General features: G+C 43.4%; 1 protein-coding gene across 1 annotated transcript in view; it reads left to right on the top strand.

Moving 5' to 3' along the window:
• The window catches only part of fat2 (FAT atypical cadherin 2), an 84278-nt gene that overhangs the window by 43003 nt on the left and 26695 nt on the right, over positions 1 to 14580 (top strand). Inside the window, exons 16-19 of the mRNA XM_076043538.1 lie at positions 2554 to 2934; positions 10009 to 10220; positions 12724 to 12861; positions 12956 to 13099. Coding sequence (XP_075899653.1) covers positions 2554 to 2934; positions 10009 to 10220; positions 12724 to 12861; positions 12956 to 13099 — 875 coding nt within the window. The remainder of the gene's footprint in view (positions 1 to 2553; positions 2935 to 10008; positions 10221 to 12723; positions 12862 to 12955; positions 13100 to 14580) is intronic.

The raw sequence follows: 14580 nt of genomic DNA on the forward strand, positions 1-14580 counted from the left end.
ACAATTAGTATAACTACTGTTACTATTTCGCAAAACTACTGTTACTATTTCGCAAAACTACTGTTACTATTTCGCAAACTCTTGCCACACACGCACACACACACACACACACACACACTCACACACACACACACACACACACAATCAACACATTACATTCTGTGATTTGGGACAAAAAGAAAAAATGTTTTCCTGTTAAGACCTGCAGAGTTGTGGCACAAAAAAACTGAACTGAAGTTGTTAAAGCTGTTTGTTCGTGAGTGTGTGTGTGTGTGTGTGTGTGTGTGTGTGTGTGTGTGTGTGTGTGTGCACGCGCGTATGTGTGTGTGTGTGTGCGCGCGCGCGTATGTGTGTGTTTGTGTGTTTCCTCTGCAGCTGTTTTTTAATGTTTGTCAATGGGTTTTCAGCTTGGCAGCTTGTTTTCTCAGCAAACACCGTTTTGTGCTTTTAAAAGCCAGGTCTGGTGTTCTGCCAGTTCACACACAGACACAGACACACACAAACACATGTGTTTGTGTGACACACACACACACAGGCGCGCGGGGCCGCCGCTCCCTCCCTCCGATGTGCAGCAGCTTGTTCTCTATTTGCAACACTCACGACTTTCTCACAGACGTCGACGACAAATGGATGTGTTTTTGCCCCTGTGTCGTGTCTGGGTTCGACAAACCCTCTATTTCCCCCAAGCCCCGAAGACCCAGCAAAGGACCCAGTTTTGAGAAATGAAGACGGACCTTCCAAAGACCAGGCTTTGAAACATGTTTCCATTTTTAGATTTATTTATTTATTTATTATTTTCGTGTGTAATATTTCCCTCAGTGACCCAGTGACAGAAGGGTAGCGCCACCTGTGTCCCAACCATTTGCTTTGCCAGCAGGTCACATGATTCCTGCAAGCTGCAGCAGCACGTCGGTGCCAAAAAAAAAAAAAAAAAGACAAAAAACTCCTCATCTGCGGGCTGAGGAGGTGTTAAGCCCCGCCCAGTCTCACCCCTCCTCCACTGTTTTTACAAAAACACTGTGAATTCATTCTGACGTTTTGGCTCAAACAGGAATGCGTGTCGACGACTGCTGACAACATTTGCAGAAAATGAAAAATTCTTCGAAGCAGATCTGGAGTTTTAATGAATTCCGATTATTTGTAAATGTGTTTGTTTGGGTAAAGATTATATAAGATATAAGCTATTATATTATTAGGGATGTCCCGATCACATTTTTTTTTTTTTACTCCCGATGCGATCCTGATTTTTTTTTCCCGATCCAATCTTTTATCTTACCTTGATTAAACCGAATCCATTCGATTTGCTACATTGATCAATCCATGCTTTGCTTTTCCTCACCGTTTTGTTTATTTTACAAATAACATTCACAGTTCAAGAAATTCAAGTCATTCAAAGTGCATTCATTTTCAAAGTGCATTCGGAGCTTGGTGATGACGTCACTCTGCTTTGTAAATACAATGCAGACTTTGTAAAGATAATGTAAGCTTCATTGAATCAGTAACTTCAGTTACAGTAAACCACCAAAGCAAAAATAAACTTAAATCAGTGTAGCAGCTCACGGCTAACACAGCTAGCTTGTCTTTTCTTGAACTAGCGAGCAGCGTCTGCTGCTTCAAACCAGCTTTTGATTCGGTAGCAGCGCTGTATTCCTTTATTCCTTAAATTATGCCGAATTAAATTAGTGGTGTTATAGGGAGCTCTGTTGCTGCCGCCACATGAAAAAAACATTTAGCTAGCAGACTTTGCATTCCGCTGCGGGTCTGCATTCGTCTTCCAACTCGTGGAATCGCCACACAGCCAACGTAGCTGTTTTTTTTTTCTACAAATGTGGACACCCGCAGCCAGGCGGAAACCTGCGATCTCTGTACGTCACGTCTGTTCGGAGCACAGTAGTGATGACGAGTAGAGGGCAGAAATGCGCCTCTTATTTATACATACAGACTATTAATGTGTAACGTCATTGATACATTTCAAGATTTTCCCTTGGAAAAGAGGTTTTTAACTTCAGTGGGACTTTACTGGTAAAATAAAGGTTAAAAAAAAAAGATCGGATCGGGAATTTTGAACACAGATCGGCCTTTAAAGCAGGAGTTGGGAATGTTTGTGTTGGTGTTTAAAGGTCAAGTGTGTAATATTTGGAGATTTGAAGAAGAAACAGGTGGTTACATTTTGGATTGCAGCGTCTTTCAAGCTAACTGGGAGCAACCCTTGATCTATGGATATTCTTATGTACAGTATATAACCATTCAAAGGGTAGAATAACCAGATTACTTATTATACTATGATTTTATTTGTCCTACGAATTTACACTTTTATTAATGTATTTATGGCCAGTATATTAAGTTTTTACCATTATAAAAATCATAAATCAATTCAAATATTAAACACTGGACTTTCAGTTGTTTTGAAATAAAATAGAAGTTTAAATTCAGCGATAAGGGTTATTTTGCTAAAATCTTCCTGAAGTTGCTCACTCGTCGCCTCCTGAAGGGTTCAACTCCGCCCCTGGCCAGTTCCAGTTGTGACCTTCCCTCTCCCCCTCATACCCACAGGTATCAACTCAGAGCTCCGCTACTCCCTCCAGTCGGGCGACATGGGCTACTTCTCCCTGGACGAGGTCTCGGGGGTCCTGCGGCTGGAGCGACCTCTGACCCCGGAGGCCCCCGACCTCTTCCGGCTGGCGGTGAGGGCCAGCGACCGCGGCCTGCCGCGCCATCGCCACGCCGATGCGGCCGTGGAGGTGAAGGTGGTGTCGCTTCACGACTTTCTGCCGACCTTTGTGACCCTGGAGCACTCAGTGCAGGTCCCGGAGTCGCTGCAGGTTGGCGCCGAGGTCCTGAACATGGAGCTGCTACTGCACGAGCACATCACCCCACTGGTCAAAATCCACCTGGTGGAAGCCGATGGACCCTTCGACTACCACAGAGCATCAGGTGAGTGTTGTAAAAAAAGAAAGAAATGCTTACGAGGTCACGTAAGGGGATGCTGTTGCTCCTCTTCTTCTCTTTATTTATTTATTCCACTCGCTCAGTGTCAAAGTGTGTGAAAGGGTTTTCTACTGAGCCACTTGGCAGAAAACACTTTTTTGTTTAACCCCTGCGACCTTGATAATCCAAATAGAGGATTTCAGGACTCATATTTTAATTTATTTAATTTATTTTCAATTAATATGTTTTTGTTCTTCTCTTTGCACTATATTGTTGCTGTGTTGCTGTAGCTGTGTGTAAATTTTCCCAATGTGGAATCATCCAATAGGAACGCTTCCCTCAGCCTGCAGACCTGTTTCAATCCCATGTTTGGTCTCTGCCACAATGATCTGATCTGACCTTGATTTTTATTTTTTTTTATTTTTTTATTTTTTTACTTTTATTTCATCATTGACTTTGGACGGTTAAACTTGTTTTTTTTTTTCTAATCTGGTTTGAATTTCTGCGGCCCATCACACTGACTTTATCACAATAGTTCCATCAGTCAATAGAGAAGTAATAATATTATTATTATTATCATTATTATTATTATTATTATGATTATAATAATAACCATAAAAAGAATAAGAATATTAATTACCTTAAATTAAGAATTAAGAAGAAGACAAGGAGCGCCGGGTCGCTGCGTCTACACGCGTCACCATCGTGTTTGTTTTGTGTTGTTGCTTATTTGATAAGACTTCAGCTCCTCAGAATCTTCTGGACTTTCAGTTATGAGCAACAAAGTTCTTCTTTTGTTTCCCTACGAGGTGTCTTGACTCCATTCCCCTGCAGGACTCGGGTTTTTTGCAGTAATCAGGAACGTCATTTGAAATAGAATCAATGCCTGCTTTTTCCTTCTTCTCCTTCTTTCTTTCTTTCTTTCTTTGGGCCTTTGATCGCGGCCACGTTCTAACGAGCAGCTGAGACTCGTAATGAGCCTCCTGATTGGATGACTCAGACTTGGACTTGGTTCCCATCGAGATGTGCATAGAAATGTTAAAAAATATTCTGCAGCTGAGCCTAGTTTTGCTTCTTGGTGCGATGAAAGTTTTCTTGTTTGTTGCTCTGATAAAGTTGTTGGTGTCTGACTTGCTTTTGAGGAACAGCCAGCGTTGCCAGCCAGTCGATCACTGCAAGGCCGCTGGACAGACCGAAGGACGGACGGTCATTGATCGCCGTCTGCCGCATTAGCGCACATTAGTTTGGGGAGTTTGAAAGTTGAGGAGCTGATGGGAGAAAAACTTGACCTGGGCTGAAGAAGTCAGGTTCCAAATGCATCAAATCTGTCTTTGCAGTGTCAAAAAGGTCTGTCCTTGTTTCTTCTGTTTACTCCACTTGACTAAAAACTTGATCTTTGTGGCCGATTTGGCCCTTCAACCTCGAGAGTTGCACACTAAGGTCACTGAAGTTTTTGCCAAGTCATATTCAGATTTGGGGCCAGGTTCCTGGACTCCTGGCTACTGGTTCCTGGATTCCTGGTTCATGAACTCCTGGACTTCTGGTCCCTGGTTCCTGGTCCCCGGTCCCAGGTCCCTGGATTCCTGGTCCCTATTTCCTGGACTCCTGAACTCTTGTACTCCTGGTTTGGTCTTTGGTCCCTGGTTCCTGGTTCCTGGTTCCTGGTTCCTAAAATTGTTCCCTGTTTCATGGACTCTTGGTTCCTGGTTTTTGGTTCCTCAATTCCTGGTTTCCTGGTTCCTGAACTCTGGGACTTTTGGTCCCTGGTTCCTGGTCCCTGGTTTTTGGTACCTGGATACTGGTCCCTTGATTCGTCTCACCCTCAGTTATGAACCGTTGATTTCAGTGAGTGAAAAGTTGAGAACATTTTTTTGTTGGCTGGCTGCTCCAAAACAGAAAAAAACAGCAAACTTGTGGTGTCGGAACATTAATTCTTGTTTTCGTCGGCCTGTGTTTTGGGGCGCTGAACTAAAATGCAACAGGAAATAAAACCTCTGGGAAAAATGAGCTGTGAAAAAGTGAGCTTTGTCTCATTTGTGTTGGCAAATCATAGAAAATGAGGCTGAGTCACTGTTTGGTGATTTACTAGTCGGCTGTTGTTGTTTTTTTTCCACTCCCCTGAATCATTTTAGTGAATTATGGATGTTTTTCTGCATCATCGGCCAACAAACAGCAAAATCACCCGTCATCGGATTAGGCTCATCATCAAGATTTTCTTAGCAGAAGAAAGATTAAAAGTCCAGGACTTAAAAAATCTACAATAGAAAGATTCATTATAAACCGTGTTTTAGGTCAAAGGTCGTCCTGTCTGCCCTTTTTATAGACGTTTATTTTTCTATTGCAGTCTAATGGGGGAAAAATGCTTGTTGGGCCGCATGAGATTTTTGGCTGCAATACCTCGAGTGACCACTGGGGGAAAAGTCGCTGCGCCACCATATTGCCAGTTTGCTCTCATTGTTAGAACATACATCCATGTGTGTGACTCAGTGAGAAGAAGCAACTTGCGTGTTATTGTTGTTGTTGCTTTTGCATTCCATCCACGTTATTTCACACACTGTGACATCATCACAATGAACAACATGCACGGAACAGCAGCCAGTGTGATGGAACCTCAATAGCTTAAAATATTTTTTTTCTTTATCACAACGCCATGAGTGTTCAGAGCCCCCCCTGCGTGAGCTTATAAAAAACAGCCCGGCGGTGGTATGCTGATTGGCAGCTGTGGGAAAAAACCAGGTGTGCAGTCAGTCGACTGTAAAAAGAATTAGATCTGTCAGCTGATTGGCTGATGGAGCCAAGCTTCTGGTATGAAAACCGGCTTTGTGTCTTTATTTGCATTTTCATTACGGATGTGGACACCGCTACTGTGTGCACACATACACACACACACACACACACACACACACACACACACACACACACACACAGGTGTTTTGATCCAGTTTAGAAGCTGCAGCTTCCAGAGAAAAAAACACTTGGATTGGAGCTTTTCAAGATGTTCCACAATGGGACCAACCACGGTTTGTATGGCTGTAGAACAACAGTCTGCCGCCTGCACCCGCCCCCTCTGGCTTCTTCCCCTCTTGGCCCCTCCCCCTTGATCACCGTCTGCCGCATTAGCTGCCATTTTGCCGAATGACTCCCCCGGGAGAAGTAACTGAACCTCCACTGTTCCTCCTGTGAACTCAGCAAAAGGTTTCAACGTGGACGTCCGTCTGATCTGAGGAAAACCGAGGTGGTGGGATGAGACAAGTGCAGAAGCGTTCCGTAGGGAGGCCAATTTGTCCTCTGCGCCTGTCGGTGCCTTGATGTAACCGACAGACTCTTGATTCTGCGGTTTTAAAGAAAATGCAGAAAAACCGCCGACAAAAACAGAAAAAAAGCTTGACAGCAAACGGCCGCTCAGCAGTTAAATCAGCCACTTTAGAGATGACAAGGGGGGGGGGGGGGGGGGGGGGACACACTGAAATGTGAAGAATTCATTATAAAAACAATCTGGGGGACCTGGATGACTCTCTCTCTTTCTCTCTCAGGTGCTGGGAGAAAGAAGAAAAGACGGAATAAATGAATAACATATCCCGTAGAAAATAGCTTCAGGAAAATCAATAAAGTGAACTCCGGCTGCCAGCCGCAAATAATCCACTTGTGGAGAGCTGGAGGTGTAAAGTGTTGAGGGGGAGTGGGAGGACAGATGGACACATGGAGATCTGTTGGAACAAACAAGTCTTTGTTTGAGTCAGGAAAACTCTTTTGTGCAACCAGTGGTTTATTGCCGCCTGTAGCTCCTCCAAGCCAGCAGGGGGCAGTGTTTTTCCAAACGCCCCAGCCGCAACGTCAGATTTTGATCCAAATCTCAAAAATCTTTTTGCCGGTCTGAGGTGATTTTTCATCAAAAACGTTGTTTGTTGTATTCAGGAATTAGTAGTAAAACATCAGAAATTAAAATTCTGCCAAAAAAATCCCTCTAAAAACAGTCTGGCTTAGAATTTATTCACATTTAATTTTAGTTTGAGTCGTGAGATCAGTTGAATAGAATAGAATAGAATAGATGTGCTTTATTTATCCCAAATTAGGAAACTACACTCGTTACACTTGACTCTTTGAACCTGAGATTAAATGGTAAATGGTATTTGTTAGTGGTGTAAAGATAAACCGATTTGAATCGGTTATCGGTCTGTGACGTATGAGATCCGAGTGCATCGGTTGATGGAGCCCTGGATCGGTAAAGATCGGTAAAGTAAAAATAAGCACTTGGGGTTAAATTGTCCATATGTATTGAATCGCACTGAACCGAATCGGATCGTATCGTACCAAATTATTAACTATTTTTTATGAATCGTCCCTGAATCGGATCGTAGCTTGTGAATCGAGATTTGATACGATTGTTCGGATCGTTTTGTGAGTGAAAGATTCACACCCCTAGTAAATGTACTGCACTTCTGCAGCGCTTTTCTAGCACCTTCTCAGTACCTCAAAGCTCTTGAGCCACTGTGAATGAGGATAGAGTCTGTTCTACAGATGATATGGTTACTGACATTATGACATTATGACCAAACCTGCTACTACGTTGAAACTGCAGACGTTTGCACCTATTATTTTTGGAGTTGGAAATAGGTAAGACATGGGTCCTCATTCATTCTGTATTTTGGTTTCTTTTGTTAAGTTTACAACAACCTGAGAAGTGGGGGTGTTAAAAGTCGGTGTGATACTGTATGTCCTCAGTTGTTCTACTGTGTGTGGTGTTGTGATTGGCCACAGGAGAGAACACTAGTTAAAAGGTATGGAATTTCCTGTATGTGCAGGTTCAGTAGTTTTTGTTCGCCGTAAGATCGATGTATGTTCAGCCATAATAAATACGCCATGTTTGGCTCCAATCGTTATTTTTCTCTGAATGCAACATTAGCTGCAAAAGTCTACCATAAGCCTGAACAGATCAAGGATTCTAGACCTTTTAGAACCATCAGGTGGAACCTTTTAGCGCCCCAAAAACTACCTAAATCCTACATAAACTAAGGATTCTGTAGCATACGAAGGAAGAGAGAGTTCCCTGCCAGCCGTCAATCTCTCCAAAACCGATAAAAACTCATAACATTGTGGTTTTTTTATTTTTTATTTTTTAACGTCCGAAACAAAAGTGTCTTTTGGGGACTTTTGATGCATCTTTCTGAAACTCAGAGGCAAAAAAAACAGAATCAGAGTCAAGTCAAGTCAGTCGTATCCATCCAGTCCTGAAAAAAACTGCAGTAATAATAATAATAATAATAATAATAATAATAATAATAATAATACTAATAATAAAGAGCAGGCCTTCGCTGAGGCTCAGTCCCGCATAATAACTCAAGCAAACAGCCGGCGTTTGGGTCAGCGATCGAAAGGGAGTGGAAGAGGAGCGACTCAATAAGGAGGAGGAAGAGGAGGGGGTGCGAGGGAAGGAGCACGGGGGAGTAAGAAAGAAGAAGAAGAAGAAGAAGAAGAAGAAGAAGAAGAAGAAGAAAGCTCTCTGACGGCTCTTTTAGCGCCGCCGTAAATCGAGGTTAAACTCCACGTGCGGCTGATGGACGACGGGAGGAGGACGGCCGACAGATTTATGGCAGCTGAAAGGTTAAAGTCGCAGCTCCACTGAGCTGCCACAAGTGGGAGTCGCACACATATGTCACATGACATACACACACAGAGACACATACACGAGTGTGTGTGTGACTTATGGAGGATATTATCACCCTGGAGCGTTTCGCCTCGACAACCACAACATCCATCAAAAATGTGTTTTACGTCCATCGCCCTAAATAATACAAATCCCTTTTCTCTCTCTCTTTTTTTTTTTTTTTCCACCGTGTAATATGAAGCTACACCCTCACAATTTTTTTGCATAACGACCCGTCTCTGACAGACAGACAGCATGAGCGCACGTGTGTATGGGTCTGTGTGTGTGTGTGTGTGTTGGGGAGCGTTTTTGCGTCTCTACGGAGTGAAAGGATGGCTCTGAACTCTGTCTGATGAAAAAGCAAGTGTGTAATCTCGAGAGAGGAGCGAGGATATCCAAGACGAGCATGTGTCCGACAGTTGTTCACCGAGCATCGGGGGTACAAGTCTTTCATACCATAGATAAAACATGAGCATGAGATGAATAAGCATAAGCATACAATGAGCAGATACATATGTAATTCGTTGAACACCTCCCCAACAATATCTGGATTCGCTCCAGGCACGGTGTCGCCAAGCAAGAGATACGAACCCCTGTCTGAGCTACTGGACGCCTTCGCCAATCTGTTTTGGTTAACCTGACCTGACCTTGGTGTTTAAGGCTTGCATGAAAGGCTGCATATACTATGCATGTCCACTGTGATTTATAACGCGAGGAATTTGATGATGAGAAACAGTTTTGGGAAGAAATCTCAATCATGACTGCATCTATAGGTGGAGCAAAACTTGTAAGTTCCTCCTGGTGGCTTCCTCTAGTATTGCAACGTTCGTTCAAAATTGAAAAATAAAATAAAAATTGAAACATTAACCTCCAGCAATTTTTTTTTCATATTAATTTATAAACATGAGGGATTTGACTCTGGAAACCAGTCTTGTGGACACAAAAAAAAGACCTGGACTCCTCCTGGTTGCTTTCTCTGGCATTGTATCATTCGAAATTGAAAAATAAAGTAAAAAAATTGGAAAACTGATTCATAAACACAAAGTTGGTTCTTTTTCTCTGATTGTACAAAGCGCTTTGAGACATTTTTGGATGGGATTTAGTGCTGTACAAATAAAAGTTGATTGATTAAGTTGACTGAAACAAACTCCTGAATGCGTCCTGGTGGCTTTCTCTGGTACTGCAATCTTTGCACAAAATTGAAAGATAAAGTGAAAGTTTTGACCATTGACTTATACAAACGAGGAATTTGACAGTGAAAACCATTTTTGGGCAACAATTTTAATCATAACTCCATCTAAAGGCAACTAATACCCCTTAACACCTCCTGGTGGCTTTTGCCATTATAGCAACATTTGTGCGATGTTCTCAGTCCTCCTGGTTCTTCTGCTTCATGGAAAGTGAACCTCCTTGTTCTCCCCCCGTCTATCTCCCAGGCTCACTGAGGCTGGCGGTGCCACTGGACTTCGAGGTCTCGTCCCTTCACCGCCTCTCCTTCTCAGCCGCCGCCCCCTGGGAGGTCCCGCCGGAGGTCCTCAGCCTGGACATCCTGGTGACTGATGTCAACGACAACGCCCCGGTGTTCGGCCGAAACGACTACAGCACCGAGATACCAGAGGACCTGGAGGTCGGAGCGCTGGTCATGGAGGTGAGGGGAGGGGAGGGCATGGGGGTGGGGTATGTACGCACACACACACACACACACACACATAGTTGGAACATAGCTAAAAATTTCACACCAGGTGAATTTCACAGACACATCAACCAATCATCTTAAAGATTCCAGAACAAGGCCCTCCTTCTTCTTCTCCTTCTTCTTCTTCTTCTTTCTTCATGGGCAGCCACCACAGCCAATCAGCTGCTTTTGTCTAATACTCTTGCACCCTCTTCTGTCCTGCCTCCCCTCTTCCTCCTTGTTCTTCTAACTCATCTGCCTCCTCCTCCTACTCCTCTTCCTCTCGACCCATCTCTCCCTTCTCCTCCCCCACTCCCCGCCCCTCCTCCCAGCCAGATATTCTCCATCTCTCCTCTTCAGTCTCAATGTTCTCTGTGGTTTTTGCACAAACACAAAAAGCACGTCTCCGTCTCCGTCGCTCCTGACTGGCTCCGTTCGAATCGAAACAAATTTCATTCAGTTCAGCTCAAGAAACATTTTTTCACCTGTCCCTTAAAAGAAAAAAAACAAATGTCAGAAAAGGCATAGACGACTAAACTAGAGCTATCTTGGGTCTCACACACACACACACACACACACACACACACACACTCAGCAGCGTCTGAGAGGTCGACCTCCTCCACCTCCTCTTCCTCCTCCTTCATCCTGTCGATCAACCAGTTTCATTTAGCTGCGACATGTCTGTTTTTTCAAATGGGGTTTTAGCTGTTTCACATAATTGCAGAGGGAGCGAGCGAGAGGGGTTGAGGGAGGCGTGGGGGAAGATGAGGAGGAGACGGTTCTGACAGCAAATAACGAGCCTCATTGTTGGAGCCGAGCAGGAGGTGGAGCCATTGTGAGGGAGAGAAAGAGCTTTTTTTGTTGTTGTTTTTTTCTCTCCAGATTGACGCTGAGGGTGAAGATCCAACATCCTCTTAGTTTTCCACAGCGTCACGTTAAAGTTTCCCAACGTTGTCTGGATGTCGTTTCACTAGGGCCACACTACTACTTATGATAAACCATCTTCAAAACTTATTCTTCTTTAACTCCACATCTCACAAGAAAAATCAACCTGTTGTGATGTCACAAAGTGACCACGCCACCAGGCCACGTGCCCCCCCCCCCCCTTTTCAAACATGCAGACAGACATATGCAACAAACTATCAGTTTGTTAGCTTGAATGCTCTACACACAGTGCTAAGAATTAAATGTGAATTTTGCCACTTTTGAAAAATGATAAAAACAAAAACATTTTTTTGAATGAATTTTTAAAGCATTTAGTGCAAAATGATGTTGCTGAGGTGTGAAATTATACTGATGTACTCCATAATGTTAAACTATAAGATAATATGGTGACTTCAAACATCAAGACAGAAAAAGTCTAGATAGAAGGCTAACACAAGCTAGTATTAGCACAGAAATGCTATATAGTATATTACTAATAGGCTTCTTCCAACCACCAGAAAATTATTTGTTCTTGAATTGTATCCACGGGGTTTTTATGGAGGAACCACGTGGATACAAGTAACTAGCGCCTTCTGGCCCCTTCTGGCTAGTTACTGGGCTAAATAGCAGCAGCCTTGACCCAGAAGCAGCAACAAAAGACAAAAGACGAGCAACATCAGTGCTTGCCAGGTAAAAGTGTTTTTTTTTTTTTTTTTCTTTACTCGCCTGTCCTTGACGGTCGACATCATCACCGCTGCCAGCTACGTCAGCACTGAGCTGACATCCTCAACGACGTCCTCGACGACTGCTCAAGGACTCACATTTAACAAAGACAGCAAAAGATCCAAGCTACCAAGCTGCTAACGAGCGTCAGGACGGCTCGCTTGCCACGCCCACTTTTCATCTCCTCTTCTTCTCCGCCGACCTCCAGAGAGGAAGGAGGTGTAAAAATGTTTTCACAAGGGAGCCTCATGTTGTCTACAACTTCAAGTAGCACATTTGAAACCAGAACCAAAGTGAATAAGAACAAAGCCACAATTTGAAGCATAACATTTGAAACATAAAACCAATTCATGGGAACATTATTATTATTATTTTTTTTTCATTTTTTCAGCTTTGCACATGTGCGATTAATTTCAAGGCAGCACGATTGTTCAGGAGGTCAGAAGATCGACGTGGTTTCACATACTTGTCGACAAAAGTCTCTAAGAGCAGCAGAAAAAGTAAATCTAAAGGAAAAGAAAGGGAATATATGTATTACACAGAGTACTTGCATATACTTCAATACCAAATTTATTCAGACATAGCAAGATTAATATTATATTGCTAATGTATACTAAGTTACCTTTGACCTCTACACTGACGAGAGGTGCTCAAAGTGGTGCTGGCCATTGGCTTCCAGACATTAATGTGTATGGCGAACTGCTGCTTGGGGTAACAATTGTTTCCTCAGCAATTGTTGATGCTCCATTCATGAGGGTGTGCGTACAAGTTTGCAACACCACTGCTTGTCCTAGCTCCTCCTCTTCCTCTCTTCCTTTTTGGCAACCAGGTGGCGGCGACGGACCTGGACGGCCCCGTCAACAACCTGCTGCGCTACTCCATCGTCAGCGGCGACACCCTGCAGCAGTTTTCTATCCACCCTCGCAGTGGCGCTATCACCGTCCGCACTGCACTGGACCGCGAGCAGGTTCCAAACACGACTCCCTCGACTCTACAAGACCTTACAGAACTCAACCCAGAGAATCAGAGAAAACACTTGTTTTGTTTTTTTTGTTCCACAGACGCCGCACTACTCGCTGACAGTGCAGGCAGCGGACGAAGGTGACCCGCCGCTGTCCTCGGCGGTCCTGGTCACCATCACCGTCAGTGACGTCAACGACAACCTGCCCCTCTTCTCCCAGGTCAACCACAGCCTGGTGCTGCAGGTACGGAGGTGTCAAGACATCCATCTTGACCAGGGGTGGGCAAACTGTTTGACTAGCGGGGCCACAATGGGTTCCAAAGGATAGAGTGTTTTGGTTACCCACCTCATAGGAAAAAATGTATATCATGGGATCTGTAGAAAACGTGCTTCAATGTCAATTGAAAATGTATTTATTCATTTATTTATTAATTTACTCCAATCAAGTGATTGGAAAGGAGCAGGGTGAAGAAAACTTATGATACCTGCTCCTTTCTTAAAACAATGAACTGCTTACATCAGATGAGTTGCCATCATGACAAACAAAGACAAAAAACAAAACACAACAAATCCAAAATCCATAGAGTTATTTCATCACATGCTTTTATATAACTCCCCTCCCCTATTCTCTGCTTCTATTGTGAATTAATTCCATGTTTTAACACCAACAACAGAAATACACATTTGTAGTTAAATTTCTTTCTATAATTGTTGTTCAGTGATACGAAAACAAATAACCTGTGCAAATTTGCAGGTAAAAGTCAATTTTTTTGCCCTAAACATAACTAACAATGTCCCTAATCCAGCCATGTCGAATTTCCTGAGTCCTGATTTTACAAAGAACTTGTGGACAGAACTGGTGCCTGAAATCAACCAAATGCTCCAAATGAACCAAAGCAAAGTTACAACAACAAAATAAGTGTCTTTGAAGCCCCACTATATTTAGCTCTTTATTGAAGAGGACTCTGTGCCATAGTTTTCCCACTTGACAAAATTCCCTACAGACCGTTAGCAGTCCCTTTTGCAATGACATTACCAATCAGCTAGTTGGGTTTTGTTTGGTTTTGTTTTAGCAGTGAGAAAAGCAGGATGTGAGTGTGTGAAGCTGCCTTCAGAGGCTGTGGAGGAAACAGGAAGTGGGGTCAGGTCACCAAGAGTTCCAAAATTAAAAAAAATATATTGTATTTATTATTTTAAAATTAACCTTCTCCTTTTGAATTGTGCTATCTGTGCCTTTTTTCTACATGGACATGGTACATTTTAGCTCCATGTTGTGTTAGAAAAATGTGAAAAAAATAAAATTAAAAAAAAGTTTCCTGAGGTCTTCATTGACTTGCTGGCTCTCTTGCTAGTTTGCCAGTAGTTTGATGTGAAAAGATCCTCCTGAACCTGCGGCTTCCTGGATTGAAACAATCAGCCGAAGGTCAGAGTGATTCTTTCACTCCACCGGCTCATTCCATTCATCCAAGTGTTTGCACATCAAGGCTGATGCAGCAGCAGCTAAATGATGCTCCGCTACTATCTGTTTTCATGGCCCAGCAGGAAGGACAAGGTTGCTCCTCCTTGCATCCTGTAGACAACATTAGCTTTCTAAAGCAGGCTAGAGCAGGCGTCCGGGAGCTAAACTTCTTGACGGACCTCCTCGAGCTCTACTTCAGGCTGAGCAAGGAGCAGTTTGACCGCCTGTTGTCTGGAGTTGGTCCCGAACCAAACGCCTGGCCACAC

This window comes from Nelusetta ayraudi, unplaced genomic scaffold (genome assembly GCF_046127955.1).
Source record: "Nelusetta ayraudi isolate G7.1 ecotype Tasmania unplaced genomic scaffold, CSIRO-AGI_Nayr_v1 ptg000075l, whole genome shotgun sequence".
NCBI lineage: Eukaryota > Metazoa > Chordata > Actinopteri > Tetraodontiformes > Monacanthidae > Nelusetta > Nelusetta ayraudi.